At 55.3% G+C, this 26,164-nt stretch overlaps 7 protein-coding genes across 7 annotated transcripts; 6 read left to right on the top strand and 1 right to left on the bottom strand.

The window, feature by feature from the left end:
• Positions 1 to 134: 134 nt before the first annotated feature.
• C8A04DRAFT_15971 (pyridoxal phosphate-dependent transferase) lies at positions 135 to 1,660 on the top strand (the record flags this gene model as incomplete). The annotated part of the gene is made up of 4 exons (XM_062778685.1): positions 135 to 403; positions 471 to 1,096; positions 1,150 to 1,508; positions 1,577 to 1,660. The coding sequence occupies 4 exons, from the start codon at positions 135 to 137 to the stop codon at positions 1,658 to 1,660; spliced, it is 1,338 nt and encodes a 445-aa protein (XP_062632697.1).
• A 1,401-nt stretch (positions 1,661 to 3,061) lies between these two features.
• C8A04DRAFT_40817 (CRM1 C terminal-domain-containing protein) lies at positions 3,062 to 6,940 on the top strand (the record flags this gene model as incomplete). The annotated part of the gene is made up of 11 exons (XM_062785072.1): positions 3,062 to 3,127; positions 3,231 to 3,260; positions 3,332 to 3,404; positions 3,464 to 3,535; positions 3,607 to 4,328; positions 4,392 to 5,154; positions 5,209 to 5,679; positions 5,739 to 5,968; positions 6,024 to 6,171; positions 6,227 to 6,647; positions 6,703 to 6,940. The coding sequence occupies 11 exons, from the start codon at positions 3,062 to 3,064 to the stop codon at positions 6,938 to 6,940; spliced, it is 3,234 nt and encodes a 1,077-aa protein (XP_062632698.1).
• Positions 6,941 to 8,925: 1,985 nt separating this feature from the next.
• Positions 8,926 to 13,230, top strand: C8A04DRAFT_40818 (uncharacterized protein; the record flags this gene model as incomplete). Its single annotated transcript, XM_062785073.1, has 5 exons — positions 8,926 to 8,941; positions 9,107 to 9,673; positions 9,743 to 10,428; positions 10,468 to 11,806; positions 11,876 to 13,230. 5 exons carry the CDS (start codon positions 8,926 to 8,928, stop codon positions 13,228 to 13,230), a joined length of 3,963 nt encoding a protein of 1,320 aa, XP_062632699.1.
• Positions 13,231 to 15,867: 2,637 nt separating this feature from the next.
• C8A04DRAFT_15966 (uncharacterized protein) lies at positions 15,868 to 17,070 on the top strand (the record flags this gene model as incomplete). Its single annotated transcript, XM_062778682.1, has 1 exon — positions 15,868 to 17,070. The coding sequence occupies one exon, from the start codon at positions 15,868 to 15,870 to the stop codon at positions 17,068 to 17,070; it is 1,203 nt and encodes a 400-aa protein (XP_062632700.1).
• Positions 17,071 to 18,173: 1,103 nt separating this feature from the next.
• Positions 18,174 to 20,310, top strand: C8A04DRAFT_33209 (T-complex protein 1 subunit gamma; the record flags this gene model as incomplete). The annotated part of the gene is made up of 6 exons (XM_062782371.1): positions 18,174 to 18,198; positions 18,288 to 18,354; positions 18,532 to 18,740; positions 18,859 to 19,449; positions 19,511 to 20,148; positions 20,218 to 20,310. The coding sequence occupies 6 exons, from the start codon at positions 18,174 to 18,176 to the stop codon at positions 20,308 to 20,310; spliced, it is 1,623 nt and encodes a 540-aa protein (XP_062632701.1).
• A 200-nt stretch (positions 20,311 to 20,510) lies between these two features.
• Positions 20,511 to 21,149, bottom strand: C8A04DRAFT_33210 (PRKR-interacting protein 1; the record flags this gene model as incomplete). The annotated part of the gene is made up of 1 exon (XM_062782372.1): positions 20,511 to 21,149. One exon carries the CDS (start codon positions 21,147 to 21,149, stop codon positions 20,511 to 20,513), a length of 639 nt encoding a protein of 212 aa, XP_062632702.1.
• A 1,442-nt stretch (positions 21,150 to 22,591) lies between these two features.
• On the top strand, positions 22,592 to 24,732 carry C8A04DRAFT_15963 (histidine phosphatase superfamily; the record flags this gene model as incomplete). The annotated part of the gene is made up of 4 exons (XM_062778681.1): positions 22,592 to 22,646; positions 22,745 to 23,200; positions 23,261 to 23,475; positions 23,500 to 24,732. 4 exons carry the CDS (start codon positions 22,592 to 22,594, stop codon positions 24,730 to 24,732), a joined length of 1,959 nt encoding a protein of 652 aa, XP_062632703.1.
• Positions 24,733 to 26,164: the final 1,432 nt, after the last annotated feature.

The following is a 26,164-nucleotide window of genomic DNA, read 5'->3' on the forward strand; positions in this document are numbered from 1 at the left end:
ATACGTACACTAGGTGACGTACCAGATCGGAGCTTACACGCACAGTGGGGAGCTCCTGGACTTCCATGCTGCTCATACCCGAGGTCGCCCGCTTGCGCCCGGTGTTCAGACGATTGAGACGCCCGGCGGCTTCGATGCCCCGCCAAAACCCGCCCGATAATACCCCCCCCGCCCGGCTCTCTCTCATCTCCCGACATCTCGGCCCTGTGTACCCGATCAACACGCCCTTCACTGTCGAGCGCCTCCCAGACACCATCGACACCTCCCTGCTGCCCAAGATCCAGTCACGCAGCCTCTCGACCGAAGCTCCGAAGATGTCGTCCCAAGCTGCGCACCCCACGCTCCTAATCCCAGGTCCTATCGAGTTCGACGATGCGGTGCTGCAGTCGATGAGCCACTTTAGGTGTGTCAACCCGAACAAGCTTAGACTTGTAATAGCCTCAGACCTAACAATCGACCTTGAACGATAGCGAGAGCCATGTCGGTCCCGGCTTCGTTGCTACCTTCGGCGAGACCCTCACTCTCCTACGGAAGCTCTTCCAGACCACCGATCCGTCCTCGCAACCGTTCGTCATTTCTGGCTCCGGCACGCTCGGCTGGGATCTTGTTGCCGCCAACCTGATCGAACCCAACGAGGACGTACTGGTGCTCGGCACCGGCTACTTTAGCGACGGCTTCGCCGACTGCCTGCGCGTCTACGGCGCCAACGTGACCGAGCTCAAGGCCACGGTCGGCACCAAGCCCCAACTTCCCGAGATCGAGAAAGCGCTATCCGAGAAGAAGTACAAGGCTATTACCGTCACCCACGTCGATACCTCCACTGGTGTTTTGAGCGAGCTGAAGAACCTGTCCGCCCTCGTCCACAAGGTCTCTCCCGACACTCTCATCATCGTCGACGGCGTATGCAGTGTGGCGTGCGAGGAGATCGACTTTGATGGCTGGGGTCTGGACGGTGTTGTCACTGCCAGCCAGAAGGCCATTGGCTGCCCGGCGGGCTTGTCCATCTCCATGTTCAGTGGCCGCGCCCTGAAGGCTGTCCAGAACCGCAAGACCCCTCCAGCTGCTTACTTTGCATCCATGAAGAACTGGACACCAAGTACGTCTGCCGAACCCATGACTACACTGGCATCACGATGCTAACAGCCCCAGTTATGCAAAACTACGAAGCCAAGAAACCCTCCTATTTTGCCACCCCGTCTCCGCAGCTCATCCATGCGCTTCACACCGCGCTCAACCAGATCCTGACCAAGCCGGTCTCGGAACGATTCGCCGCCCACAAGGCCGGCTCCGACAGGATCAAGAAGGCCGTGACAGACCTTGGCCTGAAGCAGGTTGCGGGTAACCCCGACGAGCAAGCACACGGTATGACGGCCATCTACCTCCCTGACGGGGTCAAGGGCGCCGAGCTGCTGCCCATCCTTGCCAAGAAGGGCGTGGTATTTGCGGGCGGCATTCATAAGGAGATTGCGACTAAGTACATCCGGTTCGGGCACATGGGCGTCAGCTTGGTGAGTTTCTTCCCTGTGTTTTTCGCCGTTTGTGGCTTTTCAGATACACATTACTGACATGGTTATAGCTTGATCCCAACCGGACTGACGTGGATCACGCCCTGAAGTCGCTGGAGGAGGGTTTGGCCGAGTGTGGATACAGGAAGCCGTAAAGTGTATACATTTAGCATATAGGGGAACGCCAAAATTACGCTATGTAGAAAGACAATGTTTTCCTGATAGATCCAAACTAGCTGAGGCAAATTTAAGCGGCCCATCCAATGAACCCAAGGACGACGACTTTCTACTCGTTCCAGCGAATGGGTCCGTAATTGTAACCCTCATATCGAGAGTGACCAGAAGAAAACCTGGAAATAGGCTTATAACCAGGCCACTAGTCTGCTGAAGCTCTTGAGGACGGCTATGTTTTCCTGTCTTCGGTATTTTAATAACAGAGTTCCGCTTCGGGAGTGACGTCAGTTGTCTAACTACATGGAAGCCAAGGGCTCGCTTCAGGCCGATTATTACGACGTGAGCGGTAGCTGTATGCCAGTTACTTCATTCATCGCATGGCCGATAGTACATGGCCGCGAACCCTGTTAAGGAAGATCCAGAAACTATTTGCCTACAGTGATATAAGGGTTCAGATAGTACCCTGACACGAGGGGCAAAGTGCGCCTGAAATCGACCGGGAAGCATACCGGAGGCATTGCCCGGGTTCTTATTGCCAAGGTTTGGCTGTTAGTTCCATTCTGCTGCGTGAATGGGATGTACTATCCACAACCCCTAGTTAGCCCGGGACATACAGCCGTCGATACAATTTATTAAGCCCCTTGCGAGCCAACAACACCACGTCCAAGCGGGTAACCTTGAATCTGGTTCCGCTCCAGTCACCACGCTCCAGGTGAACACAAAGGTTGATTATTCCCAAAAAGTAATTTGACCGCAGTATTATGAAGTTCTTCTATCACTGGGGGTGGGAGGGGATTGAGGATGGAACTCTTTGAAGGGCGGGTGCCACGAGCAGTAAAGTAAATAAACATGTCGGCCTGCTGGCGAAGCAATAATTAATAAGAAGTGGTTCGCGCAAACGGGCAACCCCTCTTCCCCGGCGGTCTGCAGTGACTTGAGGCTCACAGTGGCCTTGGCAACCCGGCACAGTGGAGCCTCGCTGGAGCTCCCCAGCGCCAGCGCAACCAGGCGCCAACTCTGCAGGGCGGGGTTCCAGCAACAATCGAGAGGCTGGTGGGGTTCGGCCTTTTGGAGCTTTCGACCCGATTCACCTCTTTTACATTAATCTCTTTTTCCATTGCTTCCGTCATCCAGCCCTCAACCTAACCTTCCTTCAAGACCCTGACCGCCCTCCAGTACCCGAACCCCGCGATCAAAACCTTTCTGCACTTTCCAACCCCGCGCAGCAGAACCCGACTGGCCTTTCGCTCTATCCTCGCCCCGCAACACCAAAATATCCTCCTTTCCTTCCCTTTCCCCATCCTGCGCGGACTGGTCCGCACTACCCGGCCAGCTTCCCGACTCGAGATTCCGCACACGACAACACATCAAGGCGTGTCACCATGCCCGTCTCCATCGAGGAGTTGGACGCCACCGTCCGAGCCTTCTATGAAGGTCGCGGCGAACAGGTATGTACATTATGGGGTGGGAGGCCTGCTAACCGCCCAGCTGAGCTGGCGATAACAGAATTGAGAAAAATAGACAGCTAACATATTTGGGTTTTAACAACAGCAAAAAGCTGCTCAAGCCGCTCTGAACCAGGCATGTTCCTCGGAGTCCACCCGCCGTCGAATCGGTCGCCGTCCCGTTTGCCTGGACTAACCTTTTACTAGTTCAAAGAAGACCCGGATGCGTGGCTCATGGTGGACGACATCCTGTCGAACGCGACTCATGAGCAAACCAAATGTTCGTTTTCCCCTCGGGCCGGGACTGGTCGACTATACGCTCGCTTACACACAAAACAGTTTTGGGTTTACAGGTTCTCGATAGCGTGATTATGACGAGATGGAAAGTCCTGCCGCGGGACCAGTGTCAAGGCAGGTCGCCCGCGTTTGCATATCTCAAATATACTGTCCGGCAGGGACCATGGCAGGCTGACAAATTGCAGGTATCCGGAACTTCGTCGTGCAGTATATTCTGCAGTGTTCCAATAGCGAAGAGGCCCTCAAGGCACACCGCACCCTTCTCAACAAGCTCAATCTCGTGCTCGTCTCCGTCCTAAAGCAGGAATGGCCTCACAACTGGCCCACTTTCATCAACGAGATCATCTCCGCCTGCCACTCGAGCTTGTCCGTTTGCGAGAACAACATGATTATCCTACGTCTCCTGTCCGAGGAGGTCTTCGACTATTCAGCCGAGCAAATGACGTCGGCGAAAACGCGCAACCTCAAGACGACAATGTGCGCCGAGTTCTCTCAGATCTTCCAGCTTTGCCAGGAGATTCTCAACAGCGCCTCCCAGCCGAGCCTTATTAAGGCCACCCTGGAGACGTTGCTTCGCTTCTGCAATTGGATTCCGCTGGGCTACATCTTCGAAACGCCCCTGATCGAGACGCTTCGAACGCGCTTCCTCGAGGCACCAGAGTTTCGGAACATCACATTGCAGGTCTTGACAGAAATCGGAGGACTCCAGACGGGCGGACCTGGCCAGATCAACACCTATGACGAGCAACTCGTGAAGATGTTTACCGAGGTCCTGACCTCGATTTCCAACATCATCCCTCTGGATATGGATCTCAAGACCACATACCCTCAGAGTAACTCCCGCGACCAGGAGTTCATTCAAAACTTGGCGCTATTCTTGTGCAACTTTTATGGGATGCACCTGCCGGTGAGCTTCTTGAGGAATTTGCGCTGCTGAATTTTTAGAAAACATTACTGACCAGTTTCACAGCTCATTGAGAACCTCCCGAACCGAGACTTCTTGACACACGGCCACTTCTACCTCATTCGAATCTCCCAGATCGATGACCGCGAGATTTTCAAGATCTGCTTGGACTATTGGCTGAAGCTCGTCCAGGAGCTCTATGAGGAGATGCAGTCACTCCCGATTTCCGATCTCACCTCGATGTCCCTCGGAGTGATGGGCGGTGGCGGCGCGCCCAACCCGGCGCTACTCACCAACTACCCTCTCCGAAAGCATAAATACAACGAGGTTCTGTCTAACCTGCGTGTGGTCATGATCGAGAAGATGGTCCGACCTGAGGAAGTGTTGATTGTGGAGAACGAGGAGGGTGAGATCGTCCGCGAGTTCGTCAAGGAGACCGACACCGTCCAGCTATACAAGACGATCCGCGAATGCCTGGTTTACCTCACCCATCTGGACGTGGTCGATACCGAGCAAATCATGACGGAAAAGCTGGCCCGACAGGTGGACGGAACTGAATGGTCGTGGCACAACTGCAACGTACTCTGCTGGGCCATCGGTTCAATCTCGCTTGCCATGAACGAGGAAACGGAGAAGCGGTTCTTGGTCACGGTCATTAAGGATCTCCTGGGTCTGACCGAGATGAAGCGCGGCAAGGACAACAAAGCCGTGGTTGCCAGCAATATCATGTACATTGTGGGGCAATACCCGCGATTTCTCAAGGCGCACTGGAAGTTCCTTAAGACGGTCGTCAACAAGCTCTTTGAGTTTATGCATGAGTCCCATGAAGGCATGTTTCTGATCACCCTTTCCCTCGAGCAGGTGTTGTACTAACTCGCACTAGGTGTCCAGGACATGGCCTGCGATACTTTCATCAAGATCGCCAAGCAATGCCGACGCCACTTCGTTGCGCTCCAACCCAGCGAGACCGAGCCGTTCATCGAGGAGATCATCCGCAGCCTTGGCAAGATCACTTGCGACCTGACACCCCAACAGGTTCACACGTTTTACGAAGCGTGTGGTTATATGGTGGCTGCCCAGGGTAACAGGAACCAACAGGAGCGCCTCCTATCCGAGTTGATGGCCATCCCCAACACGGCCTGGGATGAGATTATCAAGCAGGCGACGATGAACCCCGCCGTCCTCCAAGACGCCGACACCATCAAGATTATTGGCAACATTATGAAGACCAACGTGTCGGCCTGTTCGTCAATTGGGTCGTACTTCTTCCCCCAGCTTGGGCGGCTGTACAACGATATGCTGCAGATGTATGCCGCAACGAGCCAGCTCATCTCTGAGGCAGTTGTTCGCGAAGGTTGGTCGCCCATTCCTATCATCCCTTTATGTAGCAAATGCTCACTTACCGGATTTCAGGCGAGATTGCCACGAAGATGCCTAAGGTCCGCGGTCTTCGGACCATCAAGAAGGAGATTCTCAAGCTCGTTGAGACCTTCATCGACAAGGCGGAGGATCTGCAGGCCGTCAGGACCCAAGTGGTCCCCCAGCTACTAGATTCTGTTCTAGTTGACTACAGTCGCAACGTTCCTGGGGCTCGCGATGCTGAAGTCTTGAAGGCCATGACGGCCATGATTACCAAGCTCTCTGTACGTTGAACTTCCAGAGTAACCGATTTTTTGCATCAGCTAACGTTTTCTTTAGGGCCTTATGGAGGACCAAGTGCCGGTTATCATGGAGAATGTGTTTGAGTGCACCCTGGACATGATTAACAAGGATTTCTCTGAGTTCCCCGAGCACCGCGTGGAGTTTTTCAACCTCCTTCGCGCCATTAACCTTCAGTGTTTCCCAGGTGAGCAAACTTCCCCGGCTTCGTCTGATCCGTTCAATTTCTAACTCTCCCACAGCCCTTCTGAAGCTGGACAACCGACAATTCAAGTTCGTGATCGACTCTTGCCTGTGGGCCAGCAAGCACGACAACCGCGACGTCGAGACTGCCGGTCTGAATATGTGTCTGGAGTTGATTAACAACATCGCCGACAAGACCGATGTGCAGACCTCGAACGCCTTCTTCAACCAGTTCTTCATTACGATCCTGCAGGACGTCTTCTTCGTACTAACTGACCAGGACCACAAGGCTGGCTTCAAGACGCAGTCAATGCTCCTGATGCGCCTGTTCTTCTTCATCCACCCTGCCGACGGCACGCAGCCCAAGATTCAGGGCCCGATCTACCAACCCGACCAGGCGCAGCAGGGCACAGGAAACCGCGAGTTCCTCGGCAACTTTGTCAGCAACCTGCTACAGAATGCGTTTTCCAACCTCACAGCGTATGTCTTTCTACAGTGGTCTCTTTTCTCTACCTAGCTAATCCCAGGCTCGCAGTGCCCAAATCACCTCCTTTGTTGAGGGTCTGTTCACGCTCAACACACAGTACGACAAGTTCCGGCTAGCACTACGCGACTTCTTGATTTCGCTCCGCGAGTTTGCCGGCGACAATGCCGAGCTGTACCTTGTCGAAAAGGAGCAACAGGAGCGCGACGCCCGACAGGCTGACCACGAGCGCCGTGCCAAGGTGGGCGGCTTGCTTAAGCCGTCGGAACTCGAAGAGGATGAGCTCTGACTGACGGAGGAATGGAGAAATGAATTCGCGCCGACAATTGGGGATCAAGATAGAGTTGGAGGTGATGGAGGTGGGGATATGAATCAGGGCACCGGTGGCGGCTTTGGGAATGGGGGCGATGGATGGGAGTTTTATGGATTGTGACCTCCTTTTTCTTGTCTTTGTTTGGGTGGCTCGACTCCCGGCGCTCGCGATGAGATACGCAACAAAAAATTGGAGGCTTGATATCGTCACGCAAAAGATGAGATTTCATCAGGCTTTAGGATTGCCAAGTTTCAGCCGCGGGAGAAACGGGGACATTTTGGGGGCGGTGGAGTGTGATGTGGTTGTTGTTGTCTGTTGTTCTTTACTATCTCCTTTTCTCGTTGATTTTTTTCTTTAAACTTCCCAGGGCGGGGGGTGGATGTTTATTATCTTGTGAGCCCTTTTGTAGTGATACCAATAGAAGAGGGTCAGATCTCTGTATCTGTGTTTCCTTTCAGTGACTGTCCTTGGGGAGGTATGACATCAGCAAGATAGGGGTCGTGCCTGTGTTGCCGTCAACTACAGTGTTTCTTTCAGGGTATGGATACTGTATGCAAGACCCAAGCCTGTGAGCCCTTGCAGGGATCCAGGCAGTTCCATGTTGTGGATGCGCAGAGGGCAAGCGCCAGGGGCGCCCGTCCTTCCCGCTTGCCGCCCGGCCTCTCGTGTGGCCCGGGGGTTCTGCTGCAGCCCTGGGGAGATGCACTGCAACCCCTCCTGTGCCTCCCTAACTCGTACCGTCCAAGAAATCTGCCCAGGGAGGGTCTTGGTTTTTTTTTTTGGTCCCTCACTCGTACTTCGTATTAACTTACCGTCCGATATCAAGGATAGCGAACGTCCGGCCATCAGGAACGAACAAAATTGGGGAAAGGTTTCCGGTTCCGGGGTTGGTTCAGTTTGTGTTCCTGCCGATCGCTGTGCTTGACAGTGACTGTTTGGAGGCTTGTGGGGGTGGGTTTTCTGCGTTAGGCAAGATGGTCGGTTTCGGGACAGTTCTCAGCGGCTGCTTGGGATCTGGAATTGCCCCTGTCTGGGAAGAGTTGGACTGAGGTTTGTTATTATTTTTCGGTTACGATTTTACTCCCAACACTTTTCGACGCCTTGGGAGCTTGGCTGAACGTTACCGACTGGCTGGACCGACCGACGCACGGCATCGACCGACCTACCTCATCCCCCTGCTTCCGATGTCCAGCCCTCGCTTTGGTTCAGGTCGAATAAGCTGCTTGGGCAATTGATCCGACCAACAAACACACCTCCCTGCAGACAGACAGAATCATTACTTGCAACCTCCGAAGCAATTTGTCCGGTCTTTGTATCCATTAACAACCCCCCCGGACGAGACTAGAATCGAACGTCCGTCCCCGTTTTCCCGGTCACCGAAGCAGCCACGTCTGGATGAAACCCGACGACCTGGTCGACATTGGATGAATGCGTTGGGACCTGTTCTTGGGCCATTCCCTGTTGGTTTGCATCTCGCCCCCATTATCGTTTTTGACGCCAACACCATCGCCCGTCAAACGTCTTCAACCCTGTCTGGATTGCACGGCCGATGCTTAGTCACTGGCTGGGATTCTGAGGAGGTTCGTGTGTTGGGCTGCCCGAGGTGCTCGTGCTGCGGTCTGCAGTCTGCCTGATGCACTTGGCACATTGCATCTGCGGCTGGAAGCGCCATCCCACATCGGAGTGTAAGGGACCAGGAACGACAACTGACGGCTGGCGACACATTTATTTTTCAACCTCACTCGACTTCTGCTAAAGTCACTGTCCACACTCCCGACGCCTCCAACTTTTTTAACCTTTCCATTGTGCCTAGGCTAGGTGTTCCCCGTTAGAAACACCCTGCCGCCCTTCATAACTGATGATTCCCATTCCCGCATGAGACGCCCAGAACCACAGGGGCATCAGATGAAATACGCGGCCCCTCCATCCTCCATCGGACGGCCACCACCATTACAATCACCATGGCTCCGTGGTCCGGTTTGTACCGCTGGGCAGACCCTGGGCCTGTTCAGGACCAACACTTAAACTCCCGTACGGGACAGGCCGGGCAGAACAGACCGACAACACTATCCCCAGCAGCTTCCGTGCCTGCCCGACCCGTCGGGCCTCCCACAGCACTTGAACCCAGGCCAACCATCACAGGCCGGTACCGAAGCGCCTCTCGAGTCTCAGAAATCGATGTCTGGGACACCATGCAAAACCATCAGCTCCAGGGCGACTCTAGCTCGTCTGACGAAGGGCTCCACCCCCGAAGCCGCCAGACATCGTCTAAGACTAGAGGACGGTCCGGACATAGTCGTTCGCAGAGCCATCCGTTCCCGTCACTTTTTTCGGGAAGAAAGAAGAAGACGGGCCCGGGTAGCAGTCCCAATCCCATGGCCGATCTCGACGATTCCTCCGAGTCGGGTTCTGCTATGGAGGGCGGAATCGCCGGGGCAGCTGGAGCTGGGGCGAGTAAGGGCAGCGGACCTGCACCAGCATCGCGCGGCCATCGGAACGGGTCGTCGGCGGGGAGCAGGGATTTCGCTACGGGCCGGTGTATGACGTGTGCGTCGTTGGTGCGATGGCCGAGAGAGTTGCAGATGTTTCGGTGCACGATTTGTCTAACCGTCAACGACTTGCAGCCTCGAAGTCGAGAGGCGGGCCCGGGGGAGAGCCCCGGCGCGCAGGAGGTTGGGGAGGTCATAGAGGAGCAGGCAAGTTCAAAAGGTATGGAAAATACCCTTTTTTAAAGGGGAGATGGAGGCAAGTTTGTGTGGTGATGGCTAATGCGGCAAGATACAGACAAGGCTATATCGCTCAGTTACACCAAGAGCTTGATCGAGCAATGTTTGCGTTCATTTCTCACCTCGGCTCTCAAGAATCCAGAGGGTGTAACCACTCCTTTGAATGAGTCCCCACCCAAATCCTCGTTCCTCTCGCCAGACCACATCACAATCAGGGTTCCAACACCACCAGCTCCAGGTGGTACAACAACACTGCGGCCCAAAGCCTCCCTTAACTTCGAACCACGACTGAGCCCCGGTCCTCCGCGCCATCTGGGTGCGCATCGTCGCGCTCCTAGCTGGGCCGGTACTCCATCGTCCAAAGCATATTCAACCTCTTCAGAGAAGCGTTCCCCCCTCCATCAGGACTTATCGCCTCATGGAGCTGGTGGACAGAATCGTCCCCCGTCAGCACCTTGTCCGAATAATGGAGCCAAAAGGATATTCAGGCCGTTGGAAGACTACATTATTCGGTGCTTTACCTCGTTTGAGTGTCTAAACTCGTCGTTCCTGACCCCCAGGAGCCAACCGCCGGCCCACAACAGCAGCCCTGTTCCCAAACCGCGCCGCCCTTCTGAACATGCCCTCGCGCGCAGGGAAACCCGGAGCACAAATCATCCCGTCCCGGAGCTGGATCCAAAACTGCTACTTCTAGGCGATTTTGCTGAGAACGGCCTTTGGTGGACTGGCCATGACAAGGTACATCCTGCCCGGACACCATCAAACAGGAGCCCACAGGGTCGGTCGATAGTGAGCTTGCGGAGCCCGCACATCGACTGGTCGGGGGTGGAGGACTGGTATAAGGCAGTTGTTGACGCGGCACGGTCGTGGCCCGATGTGTATGAAAAGTTGGTGGCTGAAGACGCAAGCCTTGCTGCGTCGCCTGCAACTTTTCAACGTCTCGAGGCCCAAATCCATATTGGCCAGGAGCATGCACAAAAAGCGCTGCTCAAAGCGTCGGAGACGATTCTCAAACGTCCAGGGCGCCGGTTGACGGACCCTCAGGAACTCCGGTTTCTTCTCATCGTTGCAGAAAACCCCTTGCTCCACGCCTCCTACCGACCCTACGGCGATAAATACACACCCGTGGCAACAATGACGGCCCCGCCGCGGGGAACCGGGCCTGTCTCGGGACGGCACTCTGTCATCATAAAGCGCATCGTCGGCCTCCTCTCCAACACCCCTGCGGAGTGCCACCACCACCTCGTTGTTTGGTTTGCGCGGTACTCGAAGGACGCCTTCGTGCAAATCAAGGACCTCGTTTCTGGCTTTCTCGCCTACCGGTTGATTCGCCAGAGTGAAAAGAAGCAGGAGACCCAGATCGACTACATGGGCGGTCTCATACCCAATCTAGGTCCCAGCCACTCACCGGCTGCTCTCCACGCTGCACTAGGTCCATCCTCATCATCGTCAAACCCCTCGCAACGTGCCAAGAAACAGCAGGAGAAGAAAAAGAAGGTGGTCTATCAAGAGGACTGGCAGATCAAAGCCGCCGCGCAGGTACTGGCCTTTTTGTTTGCCGCGAACAATGCCAGCCACGTGCGCCGTGGCGGCACAATGACGGATCATCATCATGGGGATGGGCCTAATAACACAATCAACAATAGTAACAACCAAGACCGGGAGCTAGTCCAAGCCCCGGGCCAGATCCTGCCGACCAGTGACTTTTACATGACACTCCTAGACGACTCCGACCTGTTGGGTGATTTTGAAGCGTCAGAGCGCAGACAAGGCCGCTTCTCATTTTGTCAACACCCCTTTCTGCTCAGCATTGGGGCCAAGATCCAAATCCTGGAGCACGATGCCCGTCGGCAAATGGAGAACAAGGCGCGCGATGCTTTTTTCGACAGTATCATGACCAACCGGGTGGTGCAGCAGTTTCTGGTGCTGAATATCCGCCGGGAGTGTTTAGTGGAGGATAGTCTCAAGGCGGTTAGCGAGGTGATCGGGGGTGGTGGTGAGGAGATCAAGAAAGGATTGAGGATTATTTTCAAGGGAGAGGAAGGGGTGGATGCGGGTGGGTTGAGGAAGGAGTGGTTTTTGTTGTTGGTGAGGGAGGTGTTTAATCCCGATCATGGTATGGTTGCCCCTGTCGGATGAACGTTGTATCATCATTACCGACCCTAACCCTGACTGTTCCTTCTAGGCATGTTCCTCTACGACGAAGACTCCAACTACTGCTACTTCAACCCTAACTCGCTCGAACCATCCGAGCAGTTCTTCCTCGTTGGCGTCGTCCTTGGCTTGGCTATCTACAACTCCACCATCCTCGACGTTGCCCTCCCCCCATTTGCCTTCCGCAAACTCCTTGCCGCTGCTCCGCTCTCCTCGGCCACCCACTCCCACTCTCCTTCGTCCTTCTCCCCTCCTTCACTCACCACCCCGAATGGAACCATTACCGCCACCCCTGGCTCGTACACTCCCAACTCCTACTTCCCCACCACCGCCATTACCACCAACAACACCACGGCGGCTATCTCCCCGGCCACAGCCACGCCCCCCGTGTTCTCCCAGCCCCGTCAACCAATGGCCTACACCCTCGATGACCTTGCCGAGTACCGCCCCCGTCTAGCCCGTGGTTTGCGCCAGCTCCTCGAGTACGAAGGGGACGACGTCGAAGCGGTGTTTGGGCTGGACTTCGCGGTGGATACTGTGCGCTATGGGGCCCCCGTCGAGAGGGTGCCGCTGTGCCCTGGCGGGGAACGGAGGGCGGTCACGAATGCGAACCGGAAAGAGTATGTCGATGCGTATGTGAGGTATATGCTGGATACGTCTGTTACAAGGCAGTTTGAGCCGTTTAAGAGGGGGTTTTATACTGTTTGTGGGAGTGGAAGTAGCATTAATGGTGCTGGGGGGGTTGCGGGGGGCAGCGGGAGTGGTGCGAGTACCGTACCTTTCGCGGTCGGTAACGGTGGCGGTAGTAGTGGCAGTGCCAGTTCTGGGAGCAACCATTCCACCTCGGCCCTGTCTCTATTCCGCCCCGAGGAAATCGAGATCCTCGTCCGCGGTTCAGCCGGCTCAGACCAGCGACCCCTCGACATCGACGCCCTCCGCGCCGCGGCCCACTACGAAGGCTGGTCAACCTCATCCTCCCACCAATCCCAAAATCAGAAACCCAAAACAAAAACAAACGAACAACAAGAACAAGAAGAACCAACCCTCCAATTCTTCTGGTCCGCCTTCGCCTCCGCACCACCAGCCCGGCAACGGCGCTTACTCGCGTTCATCACGGGCAGCGACCGCGTGCCGGCGCTGGGCGCGGCTTCCCTGGCGATTCGCGTGAGTTGTTTGGGAGAGGAGTGTGGGCGGTTTCCGACGGCGAGGACGTGTTTTAATTCGGTGGGGTTGTGGCGGGTGAGGGTGAACACTGGAATATCAGGACTAGGTTTGGATGGGGTTGGGGAGGGAGAGGGTGAAACGGAGATGGAGAGGGAGAAGGAGAGGTTTACGGATGTGTTGTGGAGGGCGGTGGAGGAGAGTGAAGGGTTTGGATTGAAGTAGGGGGGGTGGAGAGTGATGTACGGTGATTTTGATGGTTTGGGTAGAATTTGGGATACGTGTCTAGTTGGTCGATGTTGGGTTAGCTAGAACTCACATGATACCGTGGTAGAGTTGGCGGGATATAAAGAGTATGATGTTGTGGTTATATTATCCCGAGACCAACTCTGGACTCTGGAGAATGATAAACACTCCCGGGTGTACCGGTAATATTCTCGATTCGCTTGCGTATACCTACTGAAGGACCTTGAAGAGAGAGGGAGAGACAGACAGGAAAGGAGAAAAGGGACAAATACATGAACACAAACCGAAAGAAGGAAGAAACACGAGAAACAGAAAAATAAGAACAAAAAGGCATCAAAGAGAAAGCAAAATATGAAAACTGTTGAAAGAAATGAGGAGGAAAAGGAAGATATAAAATATAGCGTTCAATACACTTGATATGTTTCTAGTTTCATTGACAAGTATTTTGAAAAATAGATAAATCTTGGTGGGACTCAACAATGGAGTAGTCTCTCTTTGCAATATTTTCTTTTCGTAAGTACATCACCAAATAGCTAGCGTTTACGGCGTAGATAAAAGCCATATTAAGCACACGTTGTTACACTACAATTTTAGCAACACCAGCCCTAAAGATGGCATTGGCTCTTGCCTTCTTCACTACACGACACGTAACTACGGCATATCCTCAGCCAATGTGGTGACACTGGCGAAGTCGTTGGCCTCCTCGATGAGTGACATCGCAATGCCTGCCAAGAAAGACGGGATGGGACGATGGCTGGGTGCAGTGTGGCACAGCCGCAACGCAACGACATGCTCCGTGGCTCCCCTGTTAAGGTTGCACTTGGGACCAGCCTCCACTTGTGCGCTTGAACACGAGATCTTGCCCCCCGTCCTCCCCAGCTTGCTTGGCTGGGAAGCTGGGAAGCACTGGGTTTGTTTTGTTGTCTGTGGTTGTCGCCCTGTTTGTTACTGATTATTCGGTTAGGAATTATGTGTCCTTTGTTGCCAAGGATCGGGCCGCCGGCTTGCTCGGCTTATTCATGAGGTATCCTTGGCGGCCTCTCTCGGCCAGCACCGAAGTGAGTGACAGCAACGGGTGGACAATACGACAAAACGAAACGGTTTCCCAGTTTTTCATCCTTTTGGTAACGGCCAAGGTTGAGAAATCCAACGGTATCGAGCAGAAGTGAAAGGAACACCCTTGTTGGATGCTCTTTGCCCCGCATTCGGAATCCAAGCGGACAGGATTTTTTTAAAGAAAATGATCGGATGGACTTTTGGTTGAACTGTTTGGACGATTGGGTTCAGTTTGCGGCTGGAAGTTGTGTGGTTACTCAGCGTCACTGTCAGCTTTGATGGTTGGGAGGACGAAATGTCTTTTTCTTCTCTCCAGCTTCTACGCGAAAGTTAACCCTGAGCTCGAACAATTGTCTGACCCTTATCCGCCGTGGAAACTCGGGTCTCTCGTCCTTTTTTGTCCCGATATTGAATTCAAGACCCACTGAGCCAAACCGAATTGGCACAGGGGCCACCCGCCCCGTCCGAACCCCGATTCGCTGTGAGGGGACTTTTTTTTTTGGCAGGGTCTTTTTGTTTGCGAACAACGGCAGCATCTTGAAAAGAGAAAGTTGCCGATCAGCTGCTGGAACACGAGGGCAAGACGTCGAGGAACTGATCAACAGCGCACGTCAGGTCCCGCCACAAGCAACGTAACGAATTTTGGGCATGGATGGGGCTTGAGTGAGGTGGGACAGCCAGACGATTGGTGTGTGGCCGGCCATCATCGCCCGCAGGTCGTCCTTGCCCGCTTTGCCGGATTTGCCCTGCGAGCATTTCGCTGTCTGTCTGGCTGCTTCACGGCACACAGCCCAGAAACCCCTGCAGCAGTGTGGCCCGCTTTCGTGCTCACCACGCTAAACTTCTTTGCAACGCCCTCGTCCAAGCGCACCCTGTTCTTTGCTGCTCCCATGGGCGGAAATAGAAAGCCGGGCTCAATTTCCTACCTTTCTTTTGTCATCTTTTCCCTCTTGCTTTCGACTTTGAGACGAGTCCGCAAAGTTATTCATCGACGACAACCACATTTGGAGCGCTCACGTAGTGGCTCTGTCTCCACGCGCCCGTTTACGCGCTAAGTAAGGTTTTTGCCTCTCACGAGCGCGCGCTTGTTCTGTCCGCCTAGCGGCGCCAGTCGCGCAGACAACCGGCTCAAGCGACCAGACGCCAAGCTGCTTGCGTATGCTTCTCAGCCAATCCATTCACGCTCGCAGCTCTGTTCCTCAAACAACCGCCTTCTCTGCGCCCATACCCAACCCTCGCCGTCACCCTTCAGGCCGGCCGTTCTAGCGTCGAGCGCTGTCGCCTTTCGCCGTCATCGTTGGCCTTGCCATCGCCTAAAGGTCCGTGGTTTTTGAGACGCTTTGTCTCAGTCTGAAGCGGCCCGCAGTAGCTGCACAAGCGGCCCCTCGTGCTGCAGGTCCACGAGTGTCGATCTGCAAAGCCAATATAGCTGCATTGATTGTCCGTCCCGCGGATGCATTGCTATGCGTCGTCTGTTGATTCCATGTCGCACACATCTCGACTAACATGTCACCACCGCTCTACAGGACTTTTCCCCGGCTAAAACGCCAATACTTTGCAATGAACAACAACACGGGTTCGGACGGCGAGGCGGGGGCACCGCCAACGTCAACTGAGTCACCCCCTCCCCAGAGTACCACGGAGACGCCTCCTCCCCCCGAATCTACCACAACGTCGCAAACACCGCCGCCACCCGAATCAACCACAACAACCTCCCAGACTCCACCTCCGCCACCAACGAGCACCTCGAGTGAAACATCAACCTCCGAGCCGCCGCCGCCGCCCACTTCAACGAGTAGCTCCTCGTCTTCGTCTTCAACCAGCTCTTCTTCCCCACCCCCATCATCGAGCAGCACCAAACCCCCACCAACATCAAGATCCTCCTCATCACAGAATGGCCCGCCAACTAGCACCGTTTATACCACGGTTACCTCGCAGAGCCCGACGCCCACTGGGCAAAGTTCGGTACCACCTACCTCAACTACCGGCTCTGCTATCGACCCGAGCGGCAGCCCGAGCAGTGGTCTGGGGAACAACGGGACAATCGCCGTAGCCGTCGTGGTCCCCATTGCCGCTGTCGCTATTCTGGTCTTGGTCGGTATTTTCTTGTGGCGCAAGAGGAAGCAACGGCACGCGGAGGAGGAAAGGCGCAAGGAGGTCGAAGACTATGGCTACAACCCCAACTCGGACCCCACGATCCCCGCCGTCGCTGACTCCACTTTCGAGATGCGTGAGGACAACTCGTCCGGATACCGCGGCTGGGGCTCCACCGCGTTCGGCGGCTCGACCGGACGGAAGGCGTCCACGACCATGTCGGGCGGTGCTGCCGCCTACTCTGACCCCGCGTCGCCCACCCGCGGCACCGTCGACGCGCGCTCTGCCGAGCCACTCATGAACGAGGGGCCGCCGTCGCCGGAAGGCGAGATCCTCGGCGCCATGGGGCCATCAGCTGCGAACAACCGCGCCGACGTGCGTCGCGGACCTTCCAACGCTTCGTCTTCGTACAGCGCCGCCGCGCGATCTGATGGGTCTGGCGATGGACCCATTGGCGTTGCCTATGGTGGGAGCAACCCTGCCGGGGGTAACCAGTACTACGACCAGTACGCCGGCGGGAACCCTTACTCGGATAACGCATACGACGGACAGCCAACTGCCGCCGGTGGATCGCCTGTGATTCGGGATGTGACGGCTCGACGGAACACCCGGATCGAGAGCCCATCTCATTACCCGCAGCAGACGGCGGGTATTTCGCAGAATTTCTAATCAGCCATCGAGTTGATGCGGTGTTGAGTCTTGTAGCAACAGCATCCATCGTTTTGCTATTTTCTATTGTCAGTTTCTGTCGGCGTTTATGGAGAAAATGTTACCGTCACCTAATTTTCTCGGGATTCCTCACGTCCGAGGGTCGACCTGGACAACCGGCTTCTTACCAAATTCTGTCCTTCCTTCGCGTACATTTTTTTCTTACCTTTTGGCATATATGGGTACTTCGAGATGGTAGATACCAGTGGATTGAGACCTGATGTCTTATGTTTGGTGTGGATGTTGAATTGAGAGTTGGGAGTGTTTTGGAGTCGAGTGAGAAGGGGAAGTTCGAGTTTGCGGCTGTGTTGTTGATACCATGGGGCGCGAGTGAGTTTTGCTTCGCGGTGGAGCGTTACGAGTGTGGGTTGGTTGTTATTAGCGAGCGTTGGCTGTTGTTACCGGTGTGGGAAAAGGGGTGTGGTGAAGATCATGTATGAAGCAAGAGCTATGAGAATGGAGTTTGATCATTGCTGGAGTCCGCTTGAGCATGCCCTGAGATTTGGATGTCGTGACTGATGTAATCTCACTTGAAGATATTTGTCTGTGCTTCAGATACTCTGTAGATGTGTTTGATTAATTACTTGTTTAATTTAGCGTAACTAACTCGTCTAGACTTGGCGATTTTTTGCCGGAATAGATAAAATACTTCACGTTTAGGTAGACGAGCTATCACTATTGCCGTACATGTTTCAACTCCTCGAACGCAAGAACGGTTCTGTCTCGTCCTTGAAGGCCCCGTCTTGTTGATGGTCCTGAGTGCGGAAGTTGTGTTGATCCGCTGCCCCACATCAGGCCCTGGTGGGGGGAGAGCTTGGGTGGGGCTGGCCTCTGAACTTTTCGGGGCATCCCACCTTTGGAGCGAGCTGCCTGGGCCGACAACACCAGAACGCCGCTACTTAGCATCAACCCCATAAAATAATTTCGGTGCCTTCCCACGTCACCTACTTCATCCCTTTCTCCCTATCCGTCTCCTAGGTTTCTTTGGGAACTCCCATTTAAACACGAAGTCCTCCCCAGCACCACCCACCTAGGCCAAAGAAGAAAACCCAACGACAGGCAAGATGCAGGCCCCTGTCTTGGTGATGAGTATGTTTGGCTTCGTCCCCCCGCTATTTTGGGAGTTTGTTCCGCATGGAGATGGGCACACCTGGCTGACGCGTTATATTTTCTTCTAGACACCAATAGCGGTGAAAGGCAGACGGGCAGGAAAGCCCAGCTGTCTAACATCGCCGCCGCCAAAACGTACGCTTCGTCGTCCCCGAATACACACTGCCCCGCCTTCTTGATCATAGCCCCCCCTTTCCTTCACCGATACACCACGGACGCGGTGCTATCCGCCCAGAGAATCGAAACACTTCACGCGGGAACAGATACCCCCCTTTAAACATATTCGTGTACTTACCGCTGCTATGTTGACAGTGTCGCCGATATCATCCGGTCCTGCCTCGGCCCCAAGGCCATGCTGAAGATGCTGCTTGACCCCATGGGCGGTATCGTGCTGACCAACGACGGGCACGCCATCCTCCGCGAGATCGAGGTGTCGCACCCCGCGGCTAAGAGCATGATCGAGCTGAGCCGGACACAAGACGAGGAGGTGGGCGATGGGACAACGACGGTTATTATTTTAGGTGCGTACTCATTTTCATCAAGATGGGGTTGTACATGGTGGTTTGGCTATGGGGGCGGGCATGTGGATATGTGCGATGTGGTTGGGTATGGAGTACTGACTGTTGTGGAATATGATAGCGGGCGAAATCCTGGCGCAGGCGCTGCCCCAGCTCGAGCGTAACATCCACCCGGTGGTCATCATTGCGGCCTTCAAGCGGGCGCTCAAGGACGCGCTGCAGATCATCGAAGACATCTCGCTCCCGATTGACATCAACGACGACAAGGCGATGCAGCAGCTCATCTCTTCCTCGATCGGCACCAAGTTTGTCTCGCGGTGGTCCGACCTCATGTGCAGCCTGGCGCTCCAGGCGGTGCGTACTGTGACGTGGGAGGTGGGCAATGGCAAGCGAGAGGTCGACATCAAGCGGTACGCCCGCGTTGAGAAGGTCCCTGGCGGCGAGATCGAGGACAGCCGCGTGTTGGACGGCGTCATGCTCAACAAGGATATCACTCACCCGAAGATGCGCCGCACCATCGAGAACCCGCGTATCGTGCTGCTGGATTGCCCGCTTGAGTACAAGAAGGGCGAGTCGCAGACCAACATTGAGGTCACGAAGGAGGAGGACTGGAACCGAATTCTGCAGATTGAGGAGGAGCAAGTGAAGTCCATGTGCGAGCACATTCTGGCTGTGAAGCCGGATCTCGTTATCACAGAAAAGGGTGTTTCGGGTACGTCTCGTCCAATGGAGCGGATGGAATTCTCACTGATTACTAACTTCACATGTCCCAGATCTCGCACAACATTACCTGATGAAGGCCAACGTGACGGCGTTGAGGCGGGTACGCAAGACAGACAACAACCGGATAGCGCGGGCAACCGGTGCGACCATCGTGAACCGGGTAGAGGACCTGCAGGAGTCGGACGTGGGCACTGAATGCGGGTTGTTCGATATCGAGAAGATTGGCGACGAGTACTTCACCTTCCTGACCAAGTGCAAGTCGCCCAAGGCATGCACGGTGCTCCTCCGTGGGCCGTCCAAGGACGTCCTCAACGAGATTGAGCGTAACCTGCAAGACGCGATGGGCGTGGCGCGGAACGTCATGTTCCACCCGCGCCTGTCGCCCGGCGGTGGCGCGACCGAGATGGCGGTGTCGGTGCGGCTAGCACAATTGGCGCGCAGCATCGAGGGCGTGCAGCAGTGGCCATACAAGGCTGTTGCGGAGGCCCTCGAGGTGATCCCGCGTACCTTGATCCAGAACGCCGGCAAGAGCCCCGTCCGTGTGTTGACGGACTTGCGCGCCAAGCATGCCGAGGGCAAGAGCTCGTGGGGTGTCAATGGCGACTCAGGTGCGCTGGTTGACATGAAGGACTACGGTGTCTGGGAGCCGGAGGCGATCAAGGTGCAGAGCATGAAGACGGCGATTGAGGTATGTTTTGATGCGGAGAACCGGTGGTTTGTTGATAATGGACAGTATGCTAACTTTGTTCTCGTACAGTCTGCGTGTCTTTTGCTCAGGGTGGACGACATCTGCAGCGCTAAGAAGCTACAACCGGGTGTCGGCGTCGGCGGTGGTGGGACGGACGAGTAGGGCGGCGACTCGGCCCTGGTGGTATAACGGCTGCCATAATACCCCTGTCAAAGTCAAGAATAAAAAAGAAACAAATCAAGAAAGAACATAAGGGCCATGTCTGTCTGGTAGATTAAAAAAGTTGGCCGGCTGGCTGTAATTGTTCCCCCAAAACGCCGTTCTAAAGTTGATGTATGTGTACAGTGATACTCGTAGCCCACTTAGTCGTCGTCGTGGATAACCAGCCCCGGGCCATCCGCAGGAGCAGCAGGCACACTTTCTTTCTTCTCTTCCGCCGCGGACCCCTCCTTACCCTTATTTTCCTTCCCCCCATTGGTATCAAAATCATCCTCCCCTTTCCCTTCCGACGCCACCTCCGTCTTATTCTCCTCCCCTTTATCCTCCCCATCACCCTTCACTCCACCCTTATCCCCCACTTTACCACCCCCATTCCCCCCTTTCCCCCTCCTCTTCTTCTTATCCCTCTTCTCCCGATTCCTCCTTGTCCTTTCCTCATCCTCCCTCGCCTTCTCCGCCCGCCTTCTCTCAAACTCATCCGCCTCCTTCTCCTTCGCCAAATCCTCATCCATGCGCCGCAATCGCTCGTTCTCCCGCCGCCGCGCCGCCTTGTACACGTGGAACTCCCCCGAGCCGGCTCCCGCCGAGGAGCCCTGGACGTTGGTGACGATTTCGGGGGGCGGGGGCAGTGGTTTGCGGGTTGAGGAACCGTCGGAGGCGACGGGCGGGGGGAGGGAGATGGTTTGCGTTGGGTTGGAGAAGAGCGCTGCGAGGTGGGTTGCGTGGGAGGCGTGGGGGGAGAGGGCGCGTCGTTTTTTGGCGGGGGGCGGCCGGGTGGACATTGTTGTGGCTGGGTTGGTGTTGTTTTTGGGGGTTGGGTGGGTTTATGGATATTTTTTGTTTTATTTTGGCGGGTGTTGATGCGATGGAAAAGAGCGGCTTTGTGGGTTGGTTGGTAGCCTTGGTGATGAATGTTGCGATGCGGTCGTGTGGTGTTGGGAAACGCGACAGGCAAGCTTGGCAGCCTCGAAAGTAAAATTTAAGTGGGGCCGCCTTTCGAAGGCAATCGTTCGCCTTGGCATGACAGCTTCAGATTTTTATCCATGCTCTCTCAGCCACACCCACTAGCCACAATTACCTTAAGCTTCGGCCTCGTTTTGTTTACCCTCCATCTCAACTTGATGTCCACTCGAGGCAAACAACTGCTTGCCAACAACCAATGCCATTCAAAATTTAGTCGCGCCCATTGCAGCCGCCGTGATTGTCGTCTCAAAGGGCAGCCAATGATGGCGCAGGGCGCTTCCGAGATGGCGCAAGCGACAAGCGGTCACTGCCGAACAAGCCCCGCGGCAATCAGTTGGGACCTTGCAGGTCATATGACGAATTCGCCTAGTGCCAGGCACCCGGCCAGTTCCAGCCCAAGCAGCCGCAAAGGCCTGAACCCCCCCTGCAGCCCGGTACTCGACGCCGGTCTCTTTTTTTTTTTCTTGCTTCGAACTCGAGAACTGGGAAATGTGGAAGGCGATCGTCCCTTCCAGCATTTGTCGCAGCTCAGCTTGTTATCTCATGCAATGGCAGTTGCAGCTTCGTGCGGCGAAGCGCCGCCCAGGTGCATCCAGTTGGTTACAAGCGCACTGTGCCACTCTCCCACTGTGCCCCCGGCTGCTCTCAAACGCCAGAAGCGCCCTCCACCGCCCAAACCCGAGCGCCAGAACGCTGCATGGGCCCCGCTAGCCTAGCCGAGCCCTGCGAGCCTGCCTTGTTTGGTGGGGCCGCGGGGCACCAACGCCCAACCCATCCAATCTTGGAACGCCTCTCTCGGCCTGGGCATTGGTAATAACGGTGTCCCAGGAACACACACCGCAGGCAAAGAGGCAAAGACCAGACACAGGCGTTGGGGCAGCTGACCCGGTACTCTGGATGAGTCGACACTGTTACGACCAGGCTCTGAAATAGGATCGCATATCTCAACCATCTCTTTCCCGCTCTTTTGCTTCCCAAGCATGTCTGTTTTGCACTTTACCTTGTAAAAACCTCACGAGCTCTGAATCCATTCCGAATTGCCCCGATAGGGATTTGCTTTGCTTTGATCCCACATTGAAGACCCTCCCTGCTACCCTTTGTTGCCGCTGCGCCAGTGCCCCGCGATCGGCTCCCTTGAAACTCGAGGGCTGACCCCTTTGCACCCGGTTTATTCCTTTGTTGAGCCGAGCACACGACCATCGAGAATTTGCTCGACAGACCTAGTACCAAATCACATTGTACTCGCAACAATCTATCCGCCATGGGGAGACCAAGGCTCATTATCTTGGTGCGCCACGCCCAATCAGAGGGCAACAGTATGTTCTCAAGACCCAGCTTCTAAGTAGACGACAAACAGCAACTAACTGCGAGCTTTGCGCTAACCAACTGCGTTCTCTCTTTCCCCGTCTCGTAGAAAACCGCGATATCCACCAGACCATCCCAGACCACCGGGTCAAGCTTACACAAGACGGATGGCAGCAGGCGTACGACGCGGGCCGGCGCCTGCGGGCGTTGCTGCGCGAGGACGACACCCTACATTTCTTCACAAGCCCCTACCGCCGCACGCGTGAGACCACCGAGGGCATCCTGGCCACGTTGACCAGTGACGAGCCCGCCACGAGCCCGTTCCAACGGGACAATATCAAGGTGTACGAGGAGCCGCGGCTGCGCGAGCAGGACTTTGGCAACTTCCAGCCGTGTAGTGCTGAGATGGAGCGCATGTGGCAGGAGCGTGCTGATTATGGGCACTTCTTTTACCGTATTCCTAATGGTGAGAGTGCGGCGGATGCCTATGACCGTGTGAGTGGGTTCAACGAGAGCTTGTGGCGCCAGTTTGGGGAGGATGACTTTGCAAGTGTTTGCGTGCTGGGTGAGTGGCTATCTACCAAGTTCCTAAGTTAATGCGGTGACTGACTTCGCGGTGCTCTAGTTACCCACGGCCTCATGTCCCGCGTCTTCCTCATGAAGTGGTACCACTTCAGCGTCGAGCACTTCGAGGACCTACGCAACGTGAACCATTGTGAATTCCTCATCATGCGCCGCAACGATGACAGCGGCAAGTACATACTAGAAAACAATCTGCGGACATGGTCGGGGCTCAAGCGGGAGCGTGCTTTGGAGCAAGCTGAGAAGGCCGGCAAACCTGTGCCGGACGCCCAGGACGCCCAGAACGGCAAGGCGGGCAAGGAGCACGGCAAAAGTAAGGACGCTTTCACGCTGGCACGCGCCGGTACATTCGAGGTCCGGCGTCGCTGGGGAGGCTGTCCCAACGGCTGTGACCATGACAAGAGTTTCAAGATCCGCCAGACGCTGGCTGACCTCGTCAAGAGCGACAGTCTCATCTCTAATCACGCTGTCGGTCTGGCTGCCGTAAACGAGGAGCCCAGCCCTACGGCGAGCGTTCCTGCAGTCAGCGACAGTGATAGTGGTACGCCCACGCACAGCAGCCACGCAGGCACGCCCGGGTCTACACACGGCATCGTCAACCCTTCCTTCAACGGAACGGGCAATAGCCATACGCTCCTCGTCAGCCGCCGGCCGGCTGCCAAGCGGTTCCTGACCGGGACCACAGACGGAGATGGGGATTATGAGCCCGACAATGTCACAGGAGGACCGCAAATCGACGTGACCAAGGCGCGCGACGAGGTGGTATCCAGCCCAGACGGCACACCGTCGTACATCTCCGTCGACGACCGTCTCCGGTCCCGGATCAAAAGCCCCAACGTCCCGCCGCGCCCGCTCCAGCCCGTCCCGCTTCACGTAGGCCGCGATTTCGGCGGCAGCTACAGCGGCCACGACAGTGCGGGCAGCGACGACGCCGATGACTCCGAAGGGGACTACAGCGATCGCCATCGTCCCGGCGCAGCACCGCTGACCCCGTCCTCCACTAGCACCACTGCTTCCACCACCATCAACATCACGACCAACATCACCGTCTCAGCCGACCCTGTCAGCGACCACGAGGAACCCAGCAGCGACTCTCCCACTGCCACCCCAACCCAACAGAAACAAAAGGCCGGCCTCGGCATCCCCACGTCTGCCATCCCCTTACACCACCGTCCCCACAACCACACCCACTACCACCACCACAAACAACACCGCCATGAACGCGAACAATCTCGCATGGGCCGCGGTACGCGTGCCAACCGGCTCGGTGACCACCACAGCAGTGATGGCGAGCACGAGGCGGACTGTGAAGGCGAGAAGAAGGGTGCTGTCACCACCACGCGCGGCAATAGTAGTAGTAGTGTGGCGGTGAACAAGCTGGCGGTGTGTGAGCATGGACATGATGATGATGATAGTGGGTCGGATGAAGTGACGCGGGAGATGACGGATGAAGCGGATGAGGTGTTGGCGAGGGAGGAGAGGGAGGATCGGAGTTTGAGGGGGAGTGTTTATTGATGGGGATAGATGGATCGATCCATCGATCCATCGATGATCTGAGTGACGGGGGGTTGATGATGATCATGGTTTGTTTTGTTTTTCCTTTCCTCGTTTTGCGAGAACCCGTTCTGGGTTGGCTTTGGCTTTTTCTGAACCTTTGGGAGGCATCGGCGTTGGAGCAAGCGATGGCTTCCTGCACTTTTTGTCTGGGCAAATTTGGCATGGATGGGGAAGACGAGGGGCAAAAGTACCTAGACTGACCAATATGGAATGGAAGGGAGTGCGCGGGTGGGAATGAGGAGGATATACCATACGTGCCTGGGTTAACCTAGAGAATAGTTTGCGGATTCTTTCTAGTATTTAGGATTGAAGTAATTGCCACTAGCCATCTGGTTGATCTCTATCTCGCTGCTTGATCAACCCCCCGTTGCTTTCTTGCTCCTTTCTCTTGGTCGGCCTTCTTCGCCAAATATCCTCCCTTATTTATATCACTCATACCAGTAGGAAATACATAACCCTCTAAAGCAGAGCTGGGGTGAGGGGACGGGTGAAAATGTATAGTTGCCCCCGATGAAGGACTCGATACCGTTGAGCGAAACGTTTGTCGAAGTTGAGATCTAATTATTCATGACCCGATGTTGTATTTTCCTTCTGTTCTTAAAACTGAATCCCGTCGTGCTCTCCAATAAACCGGAGCCGTGCTTCAGTAAAGAAAGGGGCTTAAAAGAACTGGTATCAGCTCCAACCTCTCTTCCGCGGCGTCCTCTGTGCTGGCCCCCGCGCAAAAAAAAAAAAAAACAGAAAACAGCGTTTGTCGGTGAAGAAGAGGAGGCTGCCGGCCGGGGAATTGGACGGTTATTTGCGGCTCGAATAGTGACTCTCGCATCTTTGTCATAGCCGAGGCGCCGGGGACGAGTGATTCCGGCAAGGAAAACATATGGGGTTTGTTCGATTCATCTTAGGTACTTAGAGAAGAGCTTTCCTCTACTCCGGGGAAAGTAATACCTACCAAGGTGCCGAAATAAGGAACATGTAATACATAACCACAGCACGAAGCACAAAGCGTAAATACCTACGGAAGAAAACGTTGAGTGGCTGGAGTAACACCACTTGTCACCCAATATTTCGTCTCTTAAAAATGTGACTGGCACAACATCGGGAAAATGTACTACTGGCATGTTGTACACCGTTCCTTGTCTGTCCTAGGTGCTGAGCTTGGAAGAGTCCGAGGGCAAACCCCCTTCGAGACTCTTAAGCATGCAAGTGGCTGAAAAGGTGTCAATAATGAGAACGCCATTGGGGTTGTGATATCCCAAAACGGTCTTTCCATGAATCACATTACACAGCATGTCATTGAGTCGTGACCGGATAGCCAAATTGGGAAATCATTCAGGAATAACGTATCTTATCAGCGAGCTGCGCATATCACCGAGCTGCGCACGCCCCACCA

The sequence above is a fragment of the Dichotomopilus funicola genome (assembly GCF_033296635.1).
Source record: "Dichotomopilus funicola strain CBS 141.50 unplaced genomic scaffold C8A04scaffold_117, whole genome shotgun sequence".
NCBI lineage: Eukaryota > Fungi > Ascomycota > Sordariomycetes > Sordariales > Chaetomiaceae > Dichotomopilus > Dichotomopilus funicola.